This window comes from Heterocephalus glaber, unplaced genomic scaffold (genome assembly GCF_053883595.1).
Source record: "Heterocephalus glaber isolate CG9 unplaced genomic scaffold, H.glaber_assembly_v1.0 deba00000546, whole genome shotgun sequence".
Taxonomy (NCBI): Eukaryota; Metazoa; Chordata; class Mammalia; order Rodentia; family Bathyergidae; genus Heterocephalus; species Heterocephalus glaber.
The window spans coordinates 13,448,375-13,471,839 of NW_028258147.1; the positions used below are offsets into that span (position 1 = coordinate 13,448,375).

The 23,465-nt window shown below is 41.4% G+C and overlaps 2 protein-coding genes across 2 annotated transcripts; one reads left to right on the forward strand and one right to left on the reverse strand.

Annotated features, from left to right (window-relative positions):
• Window positions 1-553: 553 nt before the first annotated feature.
• LOC147829626 (uncharacterized) lies at window positions 554-1,870 on the reverse strand. The gene is made up of 2 exons (XM_087204503.1): window positions 1,290-1,870; window positions 554-1,055 (listed from the first exon to the last, which is right to left on the reverse strand). The coding sequence occupies exon 1, from the start codon at window positions 1,821-1,823 to the stop codon at window positions 1,314-1,316; it is 510 nt and encodes a 169-aa protein (XP_087060629.1). The 5' UTR covers window positions 1,824-1,870; the 3' UTR covers window positions 554-1,055; window positions 1,290-1,313.
• Window positions 1,871-2,870: 1,000 nt separating this feature from the next.
• Fezf1 (FEZ family zinc finger 1) lies at window positions 2,871-6,094 on the forward strand. Its single transcript, XM_004856475.4, has 4 exons — window positions 2,871-3,879; window positions 4,113-4,247; window positions 4,491-4,623; window positions 5,027-6,094. Exons 1-4 carry the CDS (start codon window positions 3,079-3,081, stop codon window positions 5,374-5,376), a joined length of 1,419 nt encoding a protein of 472 aa, XP_004856532.1. The 5' UTR covers window positions 2,871-3,078; the 3' UTR covers window positions 5,377-6,094.
• Window positions 6,095-23,465: the final 17,371 nt, after the last annotated feature.

Consider the following 23,465-nt stretch of genomic DNA (forward strand, 5'->3'; position numbering starts at 1 on the left):
CCAAATGACACTTTCAAACACTTGCCAAAGAGGCAAATCCCAAAAAGACCAATGAAAGCAAACTGTTAGATTAACTATACAAAACATGTATACCTCTTAACCAAAATTTTTCCTTTTTAATCTAGTGTACACTGAAAGAGAAATTTATCGACATCAAATGTAGGCTCTTTTGCCGCTTAGGAGGAGGAGAGGGAGGGGGAAAGGGAAGAGGGAGGGACACACAGAGACGTAAAACAAACTGGTGGCTTCAGTGGAGAAGGCAGGTAAGTCTTCAGAGCCCGGGGAGTTGTACAAGTCAGCTGGGCACTCCATGCTTTCCAGAGCTGGGGTGTCTCCTGCTTCTTTGCTTTTTTCTTTAAAGCTGGCCCCGTGACGGAGGAGTGCAGCAGGAGGGGGATTTTTCGCTATTGGGAAGCCGCAGGTAGGAAAGGGAACCTGATCCGCCCCAAAAGGCAGCAATTAAAGTCTTAACTGCGACCCATCTGTCGTGAGACAGGGACCCCCCCCACCCCCAGTCCCCCCAGCGCCGCCCTTCCTCTGGCAAAGCCCGTCCTGCGCCCTTTGTCTGAGCATGGGAACGAAGGACACAGATTCTGGGGCCCTAAGAGCAAAAGGAAGGAAATGTTCCAGGTTGAGGGAACCCCAGCCCTTGAACTCCAGTAAGAGGGCTACGAAGTGCCTCCCAGGTCGTGTGTCGCCTCTTTCCCCGCTCTGCCCAGGTGTCCGGCGTTCGCTTCCTTTTGCTGCTTGATCATTGCTGTATCTGTTTTCCCACCCGGAAACCACCTAGCGACCAGAAGTAAGGCACTTCCAGGCCTGGCTCAGGCCGGTCGCTTTGAGCCAGACCTTCCCCCCACCTCTAGCCTCTGGGTCACCCCCAACTTCAAACAGGACTCAATCCCCTCCCCTTTGCCTTCAGCTTCCCCAACAGCCGCCAGCTGCCCTACCTGGCTGGGCACCGGGAGCATTCCCAGCGTTCCTCTTCTTTCCTCCCCTCTAGGCTCCTCGACAGGGCTCTAAAGCCAGCTTGGGGCTGAGGAGTCTGGGTTCCTGGCCTGGCATGTGGTGGGGATAGAGGATAGAAGGACTACAATGAGGTCAGTTTCCTCCGTTTGAGGTCAGGCCTCGCATCTTTGGGTAAGAGGTCAGGGACATACCATCCTATGGGTTTCTAGTTTGCCTTCACCCCCACTGCTGACCCTTTCCAGGGCTCTAACGCCAGGACAACACACCAGGCGTGGCCAGATACCCGTCACTGGTTCCACACTTACCCACTCGGGTTTACTCACCAGGTAGATGGCAGATTGGAATGCTCAGAAGGCCACTTTTGCAGACAGCCGGGCCTGCAGCGCCGTTCTCCCAGCTCCGAGCTCTCCCTTGGCCTCCGGGCGACAGCTCTTGGCTGCAGCGTCTTCCAACATCCTGCAGCCTCTCGTGCGCACCCGGCCCCAAGGCTCAGCTCCACGCGATCTCAGGCTCGCAGCCGGCAGCACCAGAGAAGGTGCTCGCGGCTGCTCTCCGTGCTCGGGCCTGAAAAGCGGGAACCCGCACAATTGGAAACTCTGCCAATTGGCGCCTTCCCGGGAACACTCCGAACGCTGGAACTCACCGCCCCAGGAGTTTGAGCCTGGGCGCCACACCCGGAGGGTGCCTGGGGGAGTGGGGGGGAGACGTGTCTGGGGCTTGGTCTCCAAGCGCTCTCTGGGAGGCGCGAGTGTAGCTGTGGCCACCACTTCGGCGCCGGCAGTCCGCCTTTCTCGCCGGGCTGCTGCGCCCAGACATCCGGCTGCCACCTGCACTGATTCTAGGAGGCACGCAGACATTGGCAGCTGAGGTGGGGATCAATAAATTCTACTATTTCCCTTTCCCTCTCGACATTCAGTACTGAAAATGTTCTGTTCGGAGGAAGCTCTAGCTGAACGCAGGCAGACATACTTTTTCCGCGCTCTCAATGGAAATCCATGGAAGCGCGCACTCGCGTGTGTTTGTGTGTATCCCGGGAGGGGTCCGATTCGAATCAAGGTTTCTTGTGGTGTCATACCCGCTTACTCCTTGAAACTCTACAACTTTGTGGGTGAGAGTGCGTCTTTCCCAGGCCTATTTGCCATGGGCATCGCCTTTACAAAACTACAAACACATAACGAGCCTCCCAAGGCCTTAAATTCTCAGGGGCGTTTTGGGAGGCCAGTTACCTGCTGGCGTCTTCCAAATGGTCCAGACTCGGTTCCGGCCGTAGAGACACCCAGAAGCCGAGACCCTAAAGTCCCCGGCCCTGGAGGAAGAAAGAGGGCTGCAGAGGAGGCAGCACGGCCCGATCCCAGCCCAGTGGAACCTAGCAAGCAAACCTCGGATTTCGCTGCCAGAGGCTTCCTGGCCAAGGCTTTCTGAAGCCTGGCGTTTGATAAATATAGCCTGGCATTTGCCCCTGAATTAGACTCTGTTTCCTTATTTAGCCCTTGCACAATGATTTTAGATGATGTCACTTAGAGCTAAACGAGAAAATTGATCTCAGATTTGCCTAGCCTCTAAAGCCTGGTTAAGCAGATTGAGAATTAAAAAGACAGAGGAAGCAAGGGGGAGGGGTGGCTGGAGGGTAGCAAAGTGTGAGCCGGGGAGAGAGAGCGTGAAGGGCGGGCGCCGCGCGCTGAGGAGAGCGCCCCCGCCTCTTCTGGGCGGGGGAACTTCGCGCGCCAATGAAAAGTAGTCACTGACTGCAGAGGAAAAAAAAGTTTTCCTGTTGACTGTTGGAAGCGAATTGAGCAATTATCTAGTTTACCTTCTCCTCTTGGAAGTTAACGATTGGCGAGATCTTGGCTGCGTTATTGACACAACACTTTCTATTGATAGAAATAAGTAGTGATTGTCCCGGAGTCATTGGTGCGCCAAGAACTCTGCGATGGGCTGGCAGGAGTCCATTGGGCTGGGCAGGCAGGTTCGGCTGGTGATGCTGGGGAGGAGGCGGAGGAGGCTGCTGGTGGTGACGGTGCCCGTCCTCCTCTCGGCAGGTCTGTGACAAGCGGAGAACAAGGCGACGACCGAGGAGCCCAGCCCTGGCTGACAGACGCTGGCGACTCAGACATGGACAGTAGCTGCCACAACGCGCCCACCAAAATGTTAGCGACTGCTCCAGCCCGGGGCAACGTGATGAGCACACCCAAACCCTTGGCCTTCTCCATCGAGCGAATCATGGCGCGCACCCCTGAGCCCAAGGCCCTGCCAGTCCCCCACTTCCTGCAGGGAGCCATGCCCAAAGGGGATCCCAAGCATTCTCTGCATCTCAACTCGACGATCCCCTGCATGATTCCCTTCGTGCCTGTGGCCTACGACACAAGCTCCAAGGCAGGAGTGACGGGCTCGGAGCCACGGAAGACAAGTCTCGAGGCTCCGGCGGCACCCGCGATGGCGCCCTCGGCGCCCGCGTTCAGCTGCAGCGACCTGCTTAACTGCGCACTGAGTCTCAAGGGCGACCTGGCCCGCGAAGCTCTGCCCCTGCAGCAGTACAAACTGGTAAGGCCGCGTGTGGTCAACCACTCTTCCTTCCACGCCATGGGCGCCTTGTGCTACCTGAACCGAGGTGACGGCCCGTGCCATCCGGCTGCCGGAGTGAACATTCACCCGGTGGCCTCCTACTTTCTCAGTTCCCCTTTGCACCCGCAGCCAAAAACGTATTTAGCCGAAAGGAATAAACTGGTGGTCCCGGCGGTGGAAAAGTACCCAGCGGGAGTAGCTTTCAAAGACCTGTCCCAAGCTCAGCTGCAGCATTACATGAAAGAGAGTGCCCAGCTTCTGTCGGAAAAAATTGCATTCAAAACCTCGGAATTCAGCCGAGGATCTCCTAATGCCAAACCCAAAGTTTTCACTTGTGAAGTGTGCGGAAAGGCAAGTACTACGCAGAAGGGAGTTCTCTCCCTTCCCTCTTTTTCCTCCCCGCCTTCCTTTTCTTCTTTTCCTTCCTTCCTTCCCTGTTTCTTCCTTTCCTTCCTTCCCTTTCTTCTTGCTATTTGTTAGTAATTATCTGCATATATGTATTATGCTTTCTAGCCTCTCTCTGCCCAGTTTGATTTCAAATTGCTCGTTTGGCTAATCTGTTCTACGTGTGTTTAATTTTTAAGGTCTTTAACGCACACTATAACTTAACCCGTCACATGCCGGTGCACACAGGAGCCAGACCTTTCGTTTGCAAAGTGTGTGGAAAAGGCTTCCGACAAGCCAGTACCCTGTGCAGGCACAAGATCATTCACACGCAGGTGTGTACCTCGTCTCAGTTTACACTGTATACTTCTAAAATGTTTGTGGAGGAAAGTGGCCAATAAAGTTATTCGTTAGTGTAAGATTTGTTTAAAAGTGTGAGCTGGATGGGGGTAGTGGCATGTATTCTTTGCCTTTGTTCTGTGCAAAAGCTTTTAGAGCATTACTGTATTTTGGTTGCAGGGCCCCACGCAATAACAAAGTACTTTAATTTTTTTTTGCTTTTCTTCCATCTTTCTTAGGAAAAACCTCACAAATGCAACCAGTGTGGTAAAGCATTTAATAGAAGTTCCACTTTAAACACGCATACCCGAATACACGCAGGCTACAAACCATTTGTGTGCGAATTCTGTGGCAAAGGATTTCATCAAAAAGGTATCTAACCCAGGAGATGTTGTCTCTCAAGTTGGTCTTAGGCAAAGCCATACTTAAATCTTTTAGGAATATTTTAGAAAATGATTTTTAAAGTACTAGTGACTCGGGGCATAGGTTGCCATTCTAACCCCCTTCCCTCAAGTCTGATTAGTGTTGGAGAAAGGCATAAGGGATATTTCTTTTTAGCTGCCTGATCTTGTTGTAGATAAGTGGATTAATGAATGTTATTAAAAGGTAGTAGAAACTTTTTCACTGTTGATGTTTTAAAATACACTTTGGGAAGCAAATGCCCTGCACTGCCAGTTAGAACTGCCCCTGCTCTTCAGCTCTTCTCTTTAACATCCATGCATCCACTAGCTCCTTTTCAAGCTATTTTAAAAACCATATCCCTTGTCTGTTTCAGGGAATTACAAAAACCACAAGTTGACCCACAGCGGGGAGAAGCAGTTCAAGTGCAATATCTGCAACAAGGCTTTCCACCAGGTTTACAACCTCACTTTCCACATGCACACCCACAATGATAAGAAGCCTTTCACCTGCCCCACCTGTGGCAAGGGCTTCTGCAGGAACTTTGACCTCAAGAAACACGTCCGTAAGCTGCATGACAGCAGCCTGGGGCTGGCCCGAACGCCCGCGGGGGAACCAGGCAGCGACCCGCCACCCCCGTTACAGCAGCAGCCTCCCGCGACTCTGCCGCCTCTGCAGGCTCCGCTGCCGCCTGCTGGGCCTCTGCAGCCCGGGCTCCACCAGTGATCTCCGCCAAGGCTCCTCCCAACCCCAGTCAGGAACCCTGCGGCAAAGGCAGCGCAGATGGGAGCTGGACCTCCTAGTCCAAGCTCCTCTGCAGAATCCAGGGGATGATGGGCCCCGCACTTTAGGGTGGACCGGAAGCCTCTGCATTCCTCGACCTTTCGCCTCTTGCATGCATCTGCTAAATGGTTTTGTGTATTATATTCTAAATAGGCACTAACAATTATGAGAAATTTGGGAGGGTTTGTTCTATGATATTTTTAATTTGGAAAGACTTTTCATCTAGGGATGATGGTGTTTCATCTTGGGATGATGGGAGAGATGGTGTTTATTTTGTTTTTAAAACAAATTTCTGCTGTATTTATTGAGATCTGTATTATTCTCCTTGGGAATGCTGCATCATTTTAATTTTATTATTGTATATATTTCCATTGTGTTGATTCTGCCATCTCAAGATGCCTGCTGATTGTCATTTCCTCTTCCCTTGCCATAACAGCGTGTGTATGTTCTATATACACACATATAGATGTGTGTACCTGTAAAGGTGCACTCCACAAATCTGAGCACACACATAATGCATATATACACATATTAGATAAGAGTGGTTCATTATTAATGAATTTGAATTTCAATTTTGATTCTTGCACGTGAAAGTTGATTCATTGACTTTTGGAAATAAATACTTGGAACATGCTTATTTAATCAACAAACTGTAGGGCCTGTTTGTATTATTCAGTTAAAGATCCCTGAATCTGACCCTCTCTTCTGTCTTGCTTTTTAAAAAGGTGAACTTTGGGTTAATAATACCTAGTATTTTGATCTGAAAGTGCAAATAATCTCTCCAAAGGGTTAGAGCTTTGGGTAAGGTTATGAAATTTGGTTAAGTTCACAGAGAGAAGATGTGTATTTTTCTAACAGAAACATAACTTTGCCATGGATCTTTGGATGTATTTATAGTGCACAGTAAAGTGAGAACAATGTATCTAGGAGCTGTGTGTTACATGGATTTCCACGAGAACATTTCAACAACATGTAGAAAGATATCTGTTGTTTGCATCATGAAGGCACATAATGACAATTCCACACAGCTGGCAGAGCAAGCCTCCGTGTCTTTATATGTGTATATATGTTTATAGACGAATATACTTCCTTTCAAGGAAGAAACATGGATGAAAACCAAACTCTGGCGGGTGCCAGGTCCTTGAAACGCTTCAAGTGTTAATCAGCAGCTCCACTGTGAGCTCGGGCTCTGGTGTTTTCTAACTGCAAGTCTCTCCTGTTTTCTTGCCAAAACAGTGAAACAACTGCTAAAGACTTTAATTAAGAGGGGTAATTAGTTCAGACTTATCAAAGCCGGGTTGTTATACTATTAGCTGCTCAGTAGAAGCTGCCAGACAAACTCACAGCCCAGCACAGTAGTCCTGCTGCAGCGGGGCCACATCCTAGGAAAGAGGCTCGGGGGAGCAGGGCGCAGGGGTCCCGCCTAGCCCCGTAGACCCTACCCGCCGGGGTCCAGGCTGCCAGTTTCTGGGGAGATCTGGGCCCCTCCCTTGACCCTGCGCTGCTGCCTGGGCTGTGGGCCGCGAGAATCCACGGCGGAGCCACGTACTCTCTTCCCGTACCCGGAGCAGCACTGTCTTGCTACCCTCGGGACCATCAGACAGTGGGGAGCAGCGGGCCAAGGGGTGGGGGAGTTTACATCTGCAGTCGCGACTCACTTTTGTGCGTCCTACTGCGCGCGAGGGGAGGTGTTGCAGCCCGGTGAAAGGCCTGATGAAGGCGCGGGAAGAGAGGCTGCCGCACTGGGAAACCGCGGCAATTTCCCTGCGAACCCGAACTCACATTTCAGGGCTAGGGGCTTGGCGGCTCTGGGCACCAAAAGTGGCCTTAGAGACGAGAAGGTGGAAAAGGAGTCCTCGGAGTGAACGTGGGCCAGAGTGGGCCAGGCCCACGGGATACTCGAGCAGGGTTTGCCGGGTCTCCTTTAAGGTTGGGAAGTGGGAAGAGAGGTTTGGGACCCCGGACTTCGGGCGGGCTCGGCTTGAACTCGCACGGACCTGCAGAACAGCGAGGTCTTCACACCGCGTGTGAAAGTCGGGTCCAGATGACCCCAGCGCTCCTCCCAGCGAGTCCACCCCTCGGGCACTGGGACACGTCCCAGCCCAGCTGCTACAGCGAATCTAAGCCTTTCCCTTTCCTGACCTTTTCACCTCCCCACGCACACACTTTGTCCTTTGCCGAGGCCAAATCCATTGTATTTGACTTCGGAAAGCGAGGGGCATTTTGAGAATTCCATACTTGGAAAGAACTTGAATCTGTGCGAACTGCAAAAGTACCAACTCTGAATATGCAGTGGAGTTGATAATCTTGTCGCAGGTCCTAACCACCTCTCCTCACCGCTGCCAGTACTCCAGAAGGAGTTTCAGGAAATGACTGGGAGGCGGTGGATAACCACCTTTTCAAGGTAGTTTAGGTGGATCTTGAAAGCCTTTTTTTCTCTTTGAATAAGTAGAATGGGATCAGGGGTCATAATAACTTGCAGTTTATACATTTAAATTAAAGGGTAGAAAGTGGCTTTTGCTTCTTGAACTTACTTTCAGTAAGTATTTGAACTTACTCTCAGAACCCAGGATGTAATACTTTTAGACACTCAAGGCGACAGGATTGTGCTGGGGGAAAACAAATTGAACATTGTTGGGGAAAATTACTAAACCATAAAATCCGTCCAGTTGGGGAGTATTTATGTGAGGTATTTCCACCCAATTGGTGCCAGTGTACTTTGACATATTGAAAAAAAACATTTTTTTGAAAAAATATTTAAAATGGGAGAATAGAACTGGTTTGTGGCAATACCGAAAGAAAGGAAAGAAAGGAGAGAGATAGGGAAAAAGAAAATTAGAGAAGGAAAACATCTTAAACCACATAGTAGATGGGCTACTGTGATATGGAAGGACTTCAAGGTCTGCTTTGGGACGTGCACCAGTTCCAGTGAAGCAGAAGGAAAGGACTGTCTCAGGTTCGCAAGTCTGAGCAGCCTGGAATGTTGGTGGAGTAGAAGGGCCAAAAGGATATTCTCTAAAACTAAATACTCAAGAAAACCACTTGTCAGGAGATGAATTATCAATGAACTTTGATTAGAGACAATGCTCTCAGAGCTTACTAAACATCAAGGAGAATCTCCTTGAAGAGGGTAGTAGTTTAGGGCATAGAGATTAAGTTTGGGGGTGTGTGACAAGGTGAGACCCTTAGCTGGAAGACTTTACAATTCTACTGGCTCCAACAAATACTGAGAGGCGACTTTCCCCTTAACTCTCTAACCTTTGTATGTGTGTATATCTGTATGAGTGCATGACTGTGGGTGGGTTTGCATAGACTTGTATGCTTATTTATAAAATAGTTACCCTGTAAAGATGAGCAGCAGTTGGCTTTGGCCCAGGCCATCTTCTTTTCTTTTGAAAAGAAGTGAGGATAGGAGGCCAGTGTCTGAGTTAGCTACTGAGGGAACTGATTTATCTTCAAGTCCTTTTGGAATTAACTTTTGGTACAGGGAAAGATGGCTTTCATGGCCATGGGGACCAATTCTAGAAACTCAGTGACCCACTGGAGACTTTGTTTCATTCAGTTTTTGGAAATAAGAACATTATAGAACAGAATTAACAAATGCAAGTAGTTAATTCCTACCTATTTTAATGGAGAGACCAAGTCCTGATGTCTAATAATCTCTTCCCAAAAGTAATAATTTGTTTAGACTTCCAAAGTTTTAGTATAAAAGTAAGTTATTATGCAAGATTAGAACTAAGTTGTCAAATTTTAGTAGTAAATGAAAGCATTGGTTAGTAGCCTCATGAAAGTGTTTACCTGTTAGTGAGGTCTGAAACTTAGTGAGTTTTGTATGGAACTTCATTCCTTTCCATATGTGGAAGAAATTCATCTGGAACGTGCAATGCAGATGAATCTGTTCATCCTATTTAATAGATTTCCCCCTTATATTAGTAGCATATCAGTAGCAGTTACTAATGTGAAAAATCATAATTTTGTTTGAACACATGACAATTTAAAAAACTGACTAAGATGTAATTGTAATGGTTATGTTTTATCTTTTAAAAGTACCTAGCTGGGTGTGGTGGCACATGCCTATAATTCCAGCACTCAGGAGACTGAGGCAGGAGGATTGCTGCAAGTTCCAGGCCAGCCTGGGCTGCGTAATGAGTTCAAAGCCAGCCTGAACCGCATAGCGAGACCCTGTCTCAAAAAAAAAAGAATAAGATAAAATGTACCTAAACTATACAATTACAAAATATAAATGATCTCAAAAATTGGGGTAGAAACAAGAATATTTGATCATTTTATAAATCCTTGTATTGGAGAAATCTTTTTTATTAAAGTTTACTTTAAGGGATCATGACTTACTTTATTACCAAACACTGTGGATTTAAAAGAGCTTGAAATTTAAAACAAACTAAATCCCAGTGAGTAAAAATATATAGTTGTTAGCTATTGAGAGAACAAGTAATTTTGAACCCAGTGAAACACTGCCTTTTGCAATGTTTTGCTGAAGCCATATTACTCTCACACAAGTAGTATGTTTCTATTATGTCAATTAAAAACAAAAATAACCATATTTATAAGTGGAAGATGGCTTGTTTTAAACCTCATTGCTTCTAAAAATTAATGCCTGTATCCCTTCCATCTCCAAGGCAAAGTAAAAACAAATAACAATATACTAACCAACACACTAGTCATTTGTGTACTCTTGGTATTAAAGCAATTACTAGTTTAAACCAACCCAAGTTATCTCACTCATACAATAGAAAAGAGGGAGGCTGGTATCTCGATGCCCTTGGTAGAAAAATATCCTTCTGTTATATTTTCCTGCACTTGTTATATATTGCATGTATTGTGTATTTCATGTATTACAATGTGTTACTCATAATGAACTTTGAGGAAAAGTCAAAATTCACCATACAGTAGAATAGGAACAAAATTATCACAAATAACCATGTGCCTTTTCTGTTTAAATTGAAATGGGACTGGTGTCAAATAAAGCCATGTTGCTATTGGTCTTAGTGAGATTAAGTTACTAAGTAAAGGTAGAAAGACATTCTGCCAATACAAGTCCTTAGAATTAATATATTGCTGTCAAACACATGTCTTTCGTGGGTATAAAAGGGTGGGAATGGAGAGGGAAACATCAAATATCACTTACTGACCAGCGCTGAAAATCTATCACAAAATGAAGAGCAGATCTCCAACTTGATTTCATTCTGTTTTACTTGATAGGGATGGTATAGAGTTTTTGTGGTGTACAATCTTGGAAGTTCAGACTAGTGCATGGCCCCCAGAGTAACAAGTAAGGGGGCATCTTTTGATAACTCATAATAAAATGCAATCCATCAATTAAACGTGAATCAAATCCAGTTTGTGTGTCTGAGCTTGAGCTGACATAATAAAACATAGTAGACTGGGTGGATTAAATACTTGAAAATTCTTTTCTTCCAGTTCTAGAGGCTGAAAGTCCCTAATCAAGTTGGTAGCATGACCTTCTGCTTGGCAGAGGACTATCTTTTTGCTGTGCACTCATGGAGATGTCTTCTTTGTGTCAGGTGGGGGCACAGTTGTAAGTGGAAGAGAGAGCAAGTTCTCTGGTGCCTGTTCTCATAAGGCCACTAATCCCAGCAGACCAGGGCTATATCCTCATGACCTCACCTCATCCTACATACTGTCCCAAAGGCTTTATCTCCAACTGCTGTTATGTTCATTGTTAGCACTTCAACGTATGAATTATAGGCAGCACACTCAGTCCATAGCAATGGGTGAAACATTCCAAAAGTGTACTTTCTTTACACAAAGCTTTAAGTAAAGAGAGGGATTTCCATTTTTAAAAATTTCAGCAGAAGGGAGGAGAGGGAGAAGGGGGTTAGAGATAAAATCTACTAGTTTAAGGGGTTGGGATTTAGCGCAGCGGCACTGAGCCTGCCTTGCAAGCACAAGCTCCTGAGTTCGATTCCCAGTACAAAAAAAAAATCTATTAGTTAAAAACTTAGTTAAAAAACAAAATCAATTGCTATGTTTGAGTCTTATTTCAGCTCCAGTTCTACTAGTAAAATGTAAAAATAAAAGTCACAGATAAATTTGAACACTGATAGAGTGCTTAATAAAATTAAGAAATTATGTTTACCTTTTTATCTGTGAAAAAAATTATTATGGTTTTCTTAAATCTTTTAGACCTATATATTTAACTATTTAAGAATGAAAGATAAGGGGCTGGGGATTTAGCTCAGTGGTTTCGCCACCTGCTTCGCAAGTGCAAGGGCCTGAGTTCGATCCCCAGTACCAAAAAAAAAAGAAAAGATATCTGGGATTTTCTCAAAAATATATAGGTGAAGGAAAGTGGGTAAAGGTATAGTTCAAATAAGATTAACTATGAGTTGGTAATTCTTGAAGTTGGATGATGTTAAGTGTAATTATAGTATACATACAGAATCCTTTTTGTGTGTGTGATCTACATAAGATGTTCATTTCTCTTTCATTTTTATTTTCTCTTCTCTTTTGGTGTTTAAAATTTTTTATTAGTACATGTTTGCAGTACATATAATTACATTTATTGTGAGATGTTGGTATATGAATATAACACATCTTGTTTCCTTTTACTTCTTCTATCTATGAAATACTTTTCAGTTTGACATTTCACATAACAGAAAGTATCTTGAAAAATCTCTTACAGCAAGTTACCTTGTCCCAAAATATTTTTCCTTTTGAGACAGAGTCTCACTCTGTAGTTTAGGCTGGCCTTAAATTCACTGTGTAGTTCAGGCTGGCCTCAAACTTGTGGTAATCCTCCTGTCTCAGAATCCCAAGAGCTGGGATTAACATTTTTTCCTTCTAGGGTAATAATCCTACCTTGAAGAATTAATCACATTTTAAAATATCCTTTTAAATCTGATTCCAGGATTGATACCATTACAATATACACCTTTAAACATCTGTAGCAATGTTTAAAAATTAAGATAAAATAATTTATATAGAAGGATTTGAAGGGGAGAGGGAAATGGGCTTTTTGATGGTTTTCAATTGTCATCAGGTGATAATCTAAAGGGAGAGAACCAATGGATCTGTTACTTTCCTTAGAAGAAGAGACAGTTAAAAATAAGTGACAAAAAATTTATGTTGACTAGGCTAGTCTAGGTAGTGAGGAAGAAACATATAGGTGGGGTTCATTGAAAGGCAGTCTGTACCTGAGGGAAACTCCGAGTCTAAGCCTGGGATGGGCATCAGGCCTTTCAGAAAATCAGAACTAAAGCTCAGTAGTCATTGATTCATTAATTCAAAACAAAAGATGCTATCTTAGTTGCTGGGTATGTTGGTCCATCAGTTTTCCATTGTTGTGACAAAATACCTGAGATAAACAACTTATACAAAGGAAACGTTCATTTTGGCTCCTGTTTTGAAGGTTAGGAACTAATGGTGGCTATCTCCATTGCTTCTGGGCACTTCCCCTGTGACCTAACTTCTCTTAAGTAGACACTACCTCCTAAAGGTTGTAAAGGCTCTGCCACTTCCATATAGTGCAATTCTGGGGACTAAGCCTTCACCATGTGACCTTTGGGGACATTTGAGATCCAAAACCCAACAGTATGCGATAAACAGCAAGATTCAGGGCTGGGCTTGTAACTCAGTGGTTGAGCATTTGCCTGTCATGTGGGAGGCCCTGGGTCTGATCCCCGAAACTGCACAAATGCAAACTAAAAAACAAAATCTATATTGCTTTTAACATTGCTGTAATTCACATTCCAGCAGGGAAGACAAAAATCAAGCAGTCTCTATAAGTGATCTATAAGTATGAACAGAGTGGTAAGTATTTATATAATAAAAGTATCTTCAGATGATGCTTTTTTCCTTTATTCACTTAGAACAGTGGTTTTCAATAAAGGGTGAGTTCCACCTCCTCCTACTGGGACATTTTACAAAGACTAGAAACGTTTGGTTGCTATACTGTGAAAAGATGTAATTGTTATTTACTGAAAAAAGACTAAAGATATTCCTAAGATTCCTAAAATGCATAGGACAGTCCCCTATAATGAAGATTATTTGGCTGAAGATGTCATTATGGCCAAGACTGAAACACCTTGATTTAGAAATTCTGGTTCCTAAGACAGATTCTGAGAGGCTCAATTTGGCCTCTTCATCTGGGTACTAATTTATGGCCCACTTAACTGTGGGTAGAGTATCAATTTAGGTTTCTATTGATCTATCTTAAAATTGACAAAATTTTTCTTCTGTGGTCTCATATGCTATCGAATTCATCTGGTGAAATTTTTATTTCAGATGAAATTTAGCTCCAGAATTTTCTTTTTTTTTTTTTCAGAATTTTCATTTTAAAAATAATTTCCTGTGTAGAGTTCCAATCTGTTGATTATGTCCTGTATTTTCCTTTGAGCTATTGAAGTTTTTGTTCATGTGTATGTGTGTGTGTGTTCACAGTACTGGAGATCTAACTCAGGGGTGTTATACCACTGAGCTGAATCCCTAGCCTCTCCCCAACCTAAGTTTTCAATTTTGAGATAGGGTCTTCCTAAGTTGCTGAGATTAACCCCCAATTTATGACCTTCTTGTAATTTGTATCTCATGAGCTTGAGTTACAGACATGCACCACTATTTCCAGCTATTAAGGATCTTTATAAGAGCTCTTTAGAAAGCCTGCTAATTTCAAAATCTTTATCATCTTAGGGTCTGTTTCTATTACCTATTTGTTACCAAATTGTTGCCTCATTTTCTTTCTTCTTTCCATATCTATTAATATTTTTAGTTTACTAGATATTATAGATCCCAGATTATTGAGAATCTATCTTTTTTTTTTTTTTTTTTTTGTACCAGGGATCAAACTCAGGACCTTATGCTTGCGAGGCAGGCTGCAGAACCACTGAGCTAAATCCCTAGCCTGAGAATCTAGATTTTGTTTGTTTGTTTGTTTGGTACCAATGATTGAACTCAGGTCCTTTTGTGAGGCAGGTGGTACACCACTGAGTTAAATTCCTGGCCTAAGAATCTAGATTTTTATAATGATAGACCTATAGTCTGTTATTCAATGCTATTCAGACAGTTGCTTTATTTATTTTGCCTAGTTTTTAATTTTTTTTACAGTGGGACTGTATGTCTAATACTACTCTGTTATTGTAGGAACTGGAAGTTTAGAAAATTTCTTACAAATTGCTTGCTGCAAATAATAGGAATGTAAAAACCATTGTGTGGACTGTTTTCCTCAGGAAGGGTCTGTGTCAGATCACACCACTGGATGGCTATGAACTCTTTACCTGTGAAAAAGGTAAACAACTTTTCATTTTAATGTGTTTTAAATCTTCATTTTCTAAGAACACTTAACTCTTCATTTTTAACCTTGTTTATCTTATTTGACAATTACTCAATGTGTGAAGAAGTAGTTCCATATAGCAGGTGCTTAAGCATAGTTGAACTTTCACCAGATCATCAGCATGACTCTTGATGAGAGAGGATGACACCACCCAGCTTTGGGAAGGAAAGAGTTTAGAAACATTTAATGATAATATAGCACTGTGTGCAATTTTATATTTTTTAAACTTTTATGTATAAAATCTCATCGGTACTCTTAAGTGAAATAAATAGGACACGCATGTGTAAATACCGAATAGTTTCTCTAGTGTGAGAAACTGAAAGTGTAAATAAGGATTAAAATAATTAAAACGAATAATTGATAATTTGAAATAGGAAGAAAAGGTCTAAAGGGGTAGGGGAAGTTGGAGGGGAAGGGGAAAGGAAAGAAGGGAAGGGGAAAGGAAAGAAGGGAAAGGAAAAATTATGAGAAAAGAAAAAAAATGGAAATGAAGTCTATATAAATAGGGAAGGGTGGAGGGGGTGAAGGGCACACAGGTAATGGGGAAAAAATAAGAACCAAGATACACCATATACAGGTACAAGCACCCAATGATAAATGTAAACATATTGTATACCTGAAATGTACCAATAAAAGAATTTAAGGGAAAAAAATCTCATTGGATCTTCTACAGAAGTTATGAATTAGGAAGACCAAGTTTAGCAGCACCATTTTGCAGGTGAGGATTTTGAGGACTTCAGAAAGAGGCTCACACAAAATCACATAGCAAAAGGCAGAACCAAAAACAACAACAGCAGCGGCATCAGCAGCAGCAGCACCACCACCAACAACGAAAGCACACCATGGTTCTATTTTTCTGACTTTAAGCCCAGGTCACTTCAACCTATCCTAAGAAAAGTATTGGGATCAGCAGTGAGAATGAATGTCATGGAAAACTAAAGGAGGAGGACTTATTAGAGCCAGAACTAGACCCAGACTAGGAAATACTCAACTTTATAGTAACCATTAATCAATGGGGGATATTCCCATAGTTGGGGATAAAACTATACTTTTAAAACCCTAAATTTAATTAAATATGAAAAGGAACATTTAGAAAGTAAAAAAGTGCTTCTATATTAGCATAATTAGGAAAGTTATGAGGTATCACTGCTAATTATAGACAATAGAATCATATGTGATTTGGTTGGTTGGATATTTTTTACTTTTCAGATAATTTAACATGTTCATTTGTATATTGTTATTTCCAAACCCTGTATCTATGGTTTCATTTTCCATACTGTCATTTGCTTATGGTCAACTATGGTCCAAAAATACTAAATTGAAATAAGTAGTTCATAAGTTTTAAATTGCACACAATTTTAAATAGCATGATAAATTCTTCCCCACCCTACTCTGTTCTACTTGGGACATGAATCATCATTTTGTCCAGAGTATCCATGCTGTATATACTATGTACCCATTAGTCACTTAGAAGCTAAGTTATCCATACTGCAGTGCTTGTGTTAAAGACTTACTAGTGGCCCCAAATGGCAAGATTATTACTTCAAAGGAGGCACCAGAGTATAAAACATAGAAGGACAGATTAACTCCAGTGCTACATAGCAATGCTTCAAGGTATACAAGATAAGGCATGGTGTACAGGGTTTGGTACTATACACAGCTTCATTAATCTACTGCGGTCTTGGAACATGAAGGGGAGGGAATACCTTAATTAATCTATTTAATGTCATATATAAACCACAGAAAAATAGTAGGTAAAACTAAGTAGACCCAAGTTGGGTGTGGTTTAGCATGCCTGTAATCCCAGTACTCTGGGAGGCCAAGAATCACGAGTTCGAGTCCAAACTGGTAAACTTAGTGATCTAACAAGATCCTTTCTCAAAATAAAAAATAATAAAAGGGCTGGGGATATGGATCAGTGTGGAGGCCCACGGTTCAAAAACAAGTAGGCTAGAAATCAGGACTACTTAGATAATTCATGGTGCATATGTGCTATTCAATTAACATACACATATTGCTATTCAATTAAACACAAACATTTTATAAATGAGTTTAAAATATAAGAAATCAAATTTCAAGTAGGTAATACATTTTTTCAAACTTCACCCTAGAACACATAGGACTCTGAGCTAAGAACTTGAAAGAAAAATTTGGAAAATACTATGAATGCGAAATCAATTCATCATCAAAACTTTATTGTGAACCTACTATGAGACTGATCTTGTACCAAATGCTGTGACAATGGTGATGAAACAAAGCACATTGTACATCCTCCGATTGGTCTTAGTTATAATATGTGTCATTATAAATACCTAGTAACTAATTTTAAGTACAAAAAGTATTATAAAATATGATTCACAGCTTCTGAAAAGAGAATCAATGAAATCTCAGATTAGGTAGACATATCAAAAAGTTTTTCTAATGAAATGGTCTTGTTTGTTTTGTTTTTCATTTATAGGTCTTGAACCCTGGACCTTCTGCTTGCTAGTTAAGCACTCTGCCACTGAACTACATACCCATCTCTTTTTAATATTTTCTAATTTTTTATACAAGGTCTTGCTAAGTTGCCCAGACTCTCCTTAAACTTGCAATCCTCCTGCCTCAGCCTTCTGAGTAGCTAGCATTACAGATGTGTGCCACTGTACCTGGGGGATGAAGTGATTTTAATGAGAGTATTTGCATCTTCATTGTTTTTGTTTTTGTTTTTGTTTTTTGGCACCAGGGATCGAACTTGGGACCTTGCAGTTGCAAGGCAGGTGGCAGCACCACTTGGCTAAATCCCTGTCCCTCTTCATTGTCATTTTTAATAAGAAATCTTATCCTAAGGGAGAGAGGAAAATACAATTCTAGAATAAAAAAGATTCTCAGTTTATGTTGAGTGTTTAGGTTGGCCTTTCAAATCCATAGAAAGATCAGAATGCTGTATGGTGACTCTGTCAAAACTCCTAAAAGAATGATTGAGTATATCCTTAGATTTTGGAGCAGAGCTGTGTCTTCTTATTCAAATAATCATGCTCTGTTTTGGAGGGGGGGGATCTCTTCCTTTGTGCTGAGGTCTGACAGAGATTGAGGTCCTAACAATCGCCCATCAAATAACTAACAGTTACCTAAATGTCCCAATATGAACTTGATACTTCTCATCCAACAAGCTGCAGAATTGAATGTTGCACAGCACAGTTACATTATCAAAGCAAAAGTGGTAAGTTTAAATTAGTCCTAGAAGCTTAAGCTGTACACAATGGCATATGTCCTAAGCGTTCACACCACCTACTTATTAATCCATATTTATGGCCTTTTGTAGGTATTTTTTATAACAATTGAGGAAAGGAAAAATGAGACCAATTCAAAGATCATTCTTCATGATATTCTGATTTAGTGATAGTTCTTGGAGTCTGTGACTCCAGTCAACCAACCCAGCTCCTTCTTTCTTGCTTGAAGTTCTCAAGAATAGCAATAGATTGTGCTGGGAAATGCAACATTCTGAGATAAGGAGGAAGTGGCCAGAACAGCCTAGCTTTGTTACTGTTCCTCCTAGGTAAGGATGTCATACCGGTCTTTAGCCCAGTGACTCAAGTAACTTCTAGGGCATAAGCCCCAGGGCAGACTGCTCTCTGAGGTCTTTCAGTGTGTAGCAGAGGTGTACCCTCTATGGGCAGCTTTCCTGAGCCTTGATGACTGGCTTGCCACAAATTCTAGGCATTACTGCCCCTTGCTGCCTGAGAGTAAAAAAGTTTCTTCACCCAACTTGTGTTTGTGTTCTGCCTCATTAGACCCACACCAAGTAGAAATTGCAGCTCAAAGTGCACTGTCCTGGAGTGGTAACCAGTGCACAATGAACCTCCTTTGTACTGACATGAGTCAGAAGCAAACTCCTGAAGCATTATAATCCCAAATGGGGGGAAACTTCAAAGACGGCAGGTAAAAATTCTTGAACTTTTGGTACCAGGGATCAAACTCAGGACCTTGTGTTTGTGAGGCAGGCAGTGGCACCACTGAGCTAAATCCCTGGCCCCTAGAACTTTTGAATAATATATCGAATTGCCTACTTGAATGAGTAATGACAGGAAGTATGCATATATGATTATTTTTAAATGGTAGCTAATTATATGCCTATATATGGCTAATATCTAAGAAGAAAACAATTGAAAAATTTGAAAACAAATAAACAGATCTTTCTGAATAGACCCAGCACATGAGGATATTTACGTTCCACATCCATGTTTATGTTCCATCTGAGTCATCAGTTGGTCTCAACTGTGATGAAATCTGACTACTGGGCAGACAATGACCTGTTCTAGGGATGTCATTAATTTTTTCTCCCTATCAATCCCAGTACTGGCCCAATGAGTTGATAAACAAAGTGCCCCTAAAGGCAGTGGTAAAAGACACATATGTGCTCAGGGAATTTACATTTTGCTAAGACTGATCTGGATTTCAAGGCTGAATAACCTTCCCACCAATACTAGTGTTCAATGTCGAGGCTCTAATATATGTAGTACTGTGGAAACAGGCAGCCAGTAGGCAGTACATGGATTAGACTCTTTACTCAGAGGGTCACATGTTGTTTGGTAGAATAGACATATATTCTGTATATAAATTTGTCTTTCCTATTTACACTACTTTTGCCAGCATTTCTGTTCATGAATTGTAAATTCCTCATTTACCATCATACCATATGACTTCTTTTGGCTAGAACATTCATTTTATGCCAATAAAATGCAACCAGTGGGCTCACATCCATTAGTTTCAATGGTCTCCTATAACTATTATGTGGAAGAAATAGACTCAAGAATGGTGTACTTATTGATTGAATTACATGCTAGATGAGAGACAACACTGTTCACAAGTAATATAGCTGTCCTACAAGATACCCTATGTACCTTAACCCAACAACCAGTACTCAATGCTACTTCTCCATGCTTCAGTCCATGTAGGAAATAAAGAGTTTTGAGTGACTCCTTTCATTATTAAATTTCAGTTGCAAAGCTTGCTTCTTATTCCTGCCATGGATTGTATAGTTGAGAGTATTTAGTTTCCAAAGCAGCAAACCTGTTGCCAGGGGACACAGTCATGGTTTCTTTAAAATAGAAGTACAAATTCTCCCTTAGCAGTTTAGGGCTTATAAAGTTATTGAATAAATAGGCAAAGACTTATTTGTACTGGCTAGGATAGCTAACTTTTTCCTATTAAGGATAAATAGGTAGCTATAAGCAGTGGTAATACTAATACATGGAATGCTAAGACCAATATATGTAGAAGATCCTGAGGAATTTCTAATATTTTTATGCTCATTGATGTACTCTAATGAAGAATTACAGCAAATATAAGTGATAGGATCAATATTCCTCTTGAGGAATAGATTGTTTCATGCTAACAGGTAAGACTGACTAACTGAGGTACTTGCTGAAAATAAAAAGGACAATGGAATCCATAAATAAAAGGAAGATTTAAAGATACCAGCTATGACCACATGATCATTTATAAAAATTAAGACTATAACAGCTACACTTTATCTTTCTCATTTTATTATATACATATTTCTATATTTTAAACAGTTCTATTATTTATTCTTTTTTTTTTTTTGGTACCAGGGATCGAACTGGGGACCTTGCGCTTGTGAGACAGGCAGCAGAACCACTGAACTAATTCCCTGGCCCTCTATTATTTATTCTTTTCACATACTCTTTTATATCAGCTATGCTGGTGTTGGTTAAATTTGTAATTGTACCGGAAAGTGAAAGTGACTGAACTAGAGGACATAAATGTAGGGAGTGATAGAATTTTGGTAATCAAATTTTTGAGGAGAAGATAAAATATTAGTGTATATAAGCAATAGTTGTCTGATGTTGGGCAAGAGAATATGGCAGTTGGCTGCATTTTATGTATGGTAAGAGACTGTGTATGGATGCTTGCTGGTAGATGAGGTAGACTCTGCTGGATGTTGCCAATAAGTACTTGGCATCTTTTTCTACTCTCTTTCTCATTGTAGTGTAGTAGATGAAAGCTAAAGACCTTTTCCGAGACTCACTTGCCATTAGAGTACCCATGTGATTTAGGTTCACCAAAGAGGTGTATTTCAGTGAGGTCTGGAAGACTGAGAGTAGGAAGCATTCTTCATACAGTGACTGTGGCTTACAGGCAGATTTTTAGCTATGAGTCTTTGTATCTGCTTGATTCCATGCTCACTGTCTGTCACTGTCAAGGTGAATGTGTGGGGGGTATAAAGTCGGCAGCAACTCTAGCAGTTTTCTGACTTCCATAATTGGCTGTAGTACTAACTTAAGTCCATTACTGCCCCTTGACTTCTCCTTTGCCAGCTCCTACAAGAGTTTGAAATGTATCCTTCTGCTGTAATCTTGTTTACTAGAAATATCGAAAATGTTTTTTTTTTTCATCCTTTTGTTGAATACAAAGGAATAGTGTAGTTGGGACACACACACACACACACACACACACACACACACACACAGAAAAGAGATCCCAGGAACTGTGCCTTGGATATAAAGAAACTTGATTTATATAAGAACTGGCACTGCAGCACACTAGTGAGGAGAAGACCTTTCAATAATTGTGCTGGGCCGAGCTGGGGATTTAGCTCAGAGGTGCTGCCCCCTGCCCCAAGTGCAAGGTCCTGAGCTCCATCCCGGGTACCACCCCCCCTCCAAATATATATATTGTTGGGTCAGGGAGTTAGCATGTAGAAAAAAAAATTGAATCCTTACCTCACATCACATACAAGAATTATATATGAGTCAAAGACTTACATATGAAAGGTAACATTATTAAAAGAGTTAATACATGTTTTTATTTTTTTAAGGCTTTGGAAAAAGAGTTTAAATATAAAGCAAAATTTGATAAATTCTACCACATTAAAATGAAGATCTTGGCCTGGGGCTTTAGCTCAGGGGCATAGCACAAGCCTGGTAAGAGCACGGTCCTGAGTTCAATTCCTGGTACTAAAAACAAACAAACAAACAAAAAATTAAGATCTTATGCTCAAAGAACAAAAATACGATAGACTGGAAAGAAGTATTTAAAACACCTGTAAGTGCTAAATTTTTTTGATTGTTGTTGGTTTTTGTTTGTTTTTGGAAAGGAGGTCTCACTCACTATGCTGTTCAGGCTGGCCTTGGATTTTAAGGTGATCCTCCTGCTTCAGCCTCTCAAGTGCTGGGATTGTAGGTGTGTTCCACCACACCTACCTAAGGCTAAAATGTTAAGCATACATTGTTATGTTTAGATCTAAAGTGTCCCCCCAGGTCTCTTGTATTCACAAGTGGGTTTTGGGGAAGGTGATTGGATCATGGGGGTGCTATACTCATCAGCGGATTAATCCGCTGATGAGTTCATGGCTAAATGTTCTGTTTGGAGATGAAGCCTGGTTGGAGGTGAGTTACTGGCTGTAACTTGGAAAGGTATTATCTTGATCTTGGTTTCTTTCTTCTCTCTTAGCTACCTAGAAGTCATGGGTTAAGGAGCCATTTTACACCGTGCACTTCCACCATGCTGTTTCTGCCTTGAAGTCAGAAGAACATGGTGAGACAAAGTAAGCATAAAGAAAAAGCAATGCAAAACTCTAAATATAGGAATTTTTAAAAAAATGACAAAACTAATAGAAAAATGGCAAAAATCTTTTTTTTTCCATTAAGTTTATTGGTACATTTTAGGTATAAAATAGTTACATTCATCATTCGGATCTTGTACCATTACATGAGTATCTTGGTTCTTTTTATTTTCCCCATTCCCCTGCCCTCCCTTCACTCCTTCCACCCTTCCCTATTTGCAAAGACTTTGTTTCCATTTTTTTCCTTTTCTCATATTTTTTCTTTTCCCTTTTTTCCTTTCTCCTATCCCTCCCACTTCCCCTGCTCCTATAGACCTTTCTTCCTATTACATAATACCAATTATACATTTTTAAAATTACAGTATCAAGATCTAGGAGACATTATCACAGATTTTACAGAATTTAAAAGGATATAGAGAGCATATTACAAAAATTTTTTTTGAAATAAATTTGACAACTTCTAAGAAGTACCTCGGAAGACAAATTAATGAAACTAACTCTGGAGGAAATATAAAATTTGAATAGCAATTATTAAAGAAAGTATATTTCTAGCTTGAAAACCTACCTATATGACAACAGCAGGCTCATGTACATTTTAAAAATATATATATTTTTTGTACATTTTAGGTATAAAATACATTTACATATATCATTGGGTGTTTGTACCAGAACATGATGCATCTTAGTTTTTATTTTCATATACATTTTAACTGATAAATTATATCAAACAATTAAAGCAGAAAAAAGAAGGAATGCTTCTCCCCTCATTTTAGGAACTCAACATTGTGCTAATCCTAAAACTGGATAAAGATAATAGAAGAAAAAAGTATGAACATAGATAGAAATTTGTTTAACAAAACAAACTATTAGAAGTCAGATCTGGCAGTATGTAGAAAGTGGCTTTGTTATAGGGATGGCAGTGTTGGTTCAGCATTGGAAGATCCACCCCCAAAAGACAGCATTTTAACAGAGGAAAGGAAAAAGCCATATGATCCTGTCACTAGTTGGAGAAAAAGTACTGGACTAAATTCTACAGCTGTTGATGGTAAAAGCTATCAGGAGACTAGAAATAGAACAGAACCTTCTCAACAGATTAAAGACAAGTACTCCATACTTCCAGTGAGAATGCCTTATATGAATGTAGAAGATACAATGCTTTCT

Bases quoted from the DNA above. Each gene is read 5' to 3' on its own strand.
- LOC147829626 (XM_087204503.1), bottom strand. From the start codon at position 1,823: ATGTCTGCGTGCCTCCTAGAATCAGTGCAGGTGGCAGCCGGATGTCTG.
- Fezf1 (XM_004856475.4), top strand. From the start codon at position 3,079: ATGGACAGTAGCTGCCACAACGCGCCCACCAAAATGTTAGCGACTGCT. The intron at 4,248-4,490 runs GTGTGTACCTCG...CATCTTTCTTAG, and splicing joins ACAAGATCATTCACACGCAG to GAAAAACCTCACAAATGCAA. The intron at 4,624-5,026 runs GTATCTAACCCA...TGTCTGTTTCAG, and splicing joins CAAAGGATTTCATCAAAAAG to GGAATTACAAAAACCACAAG.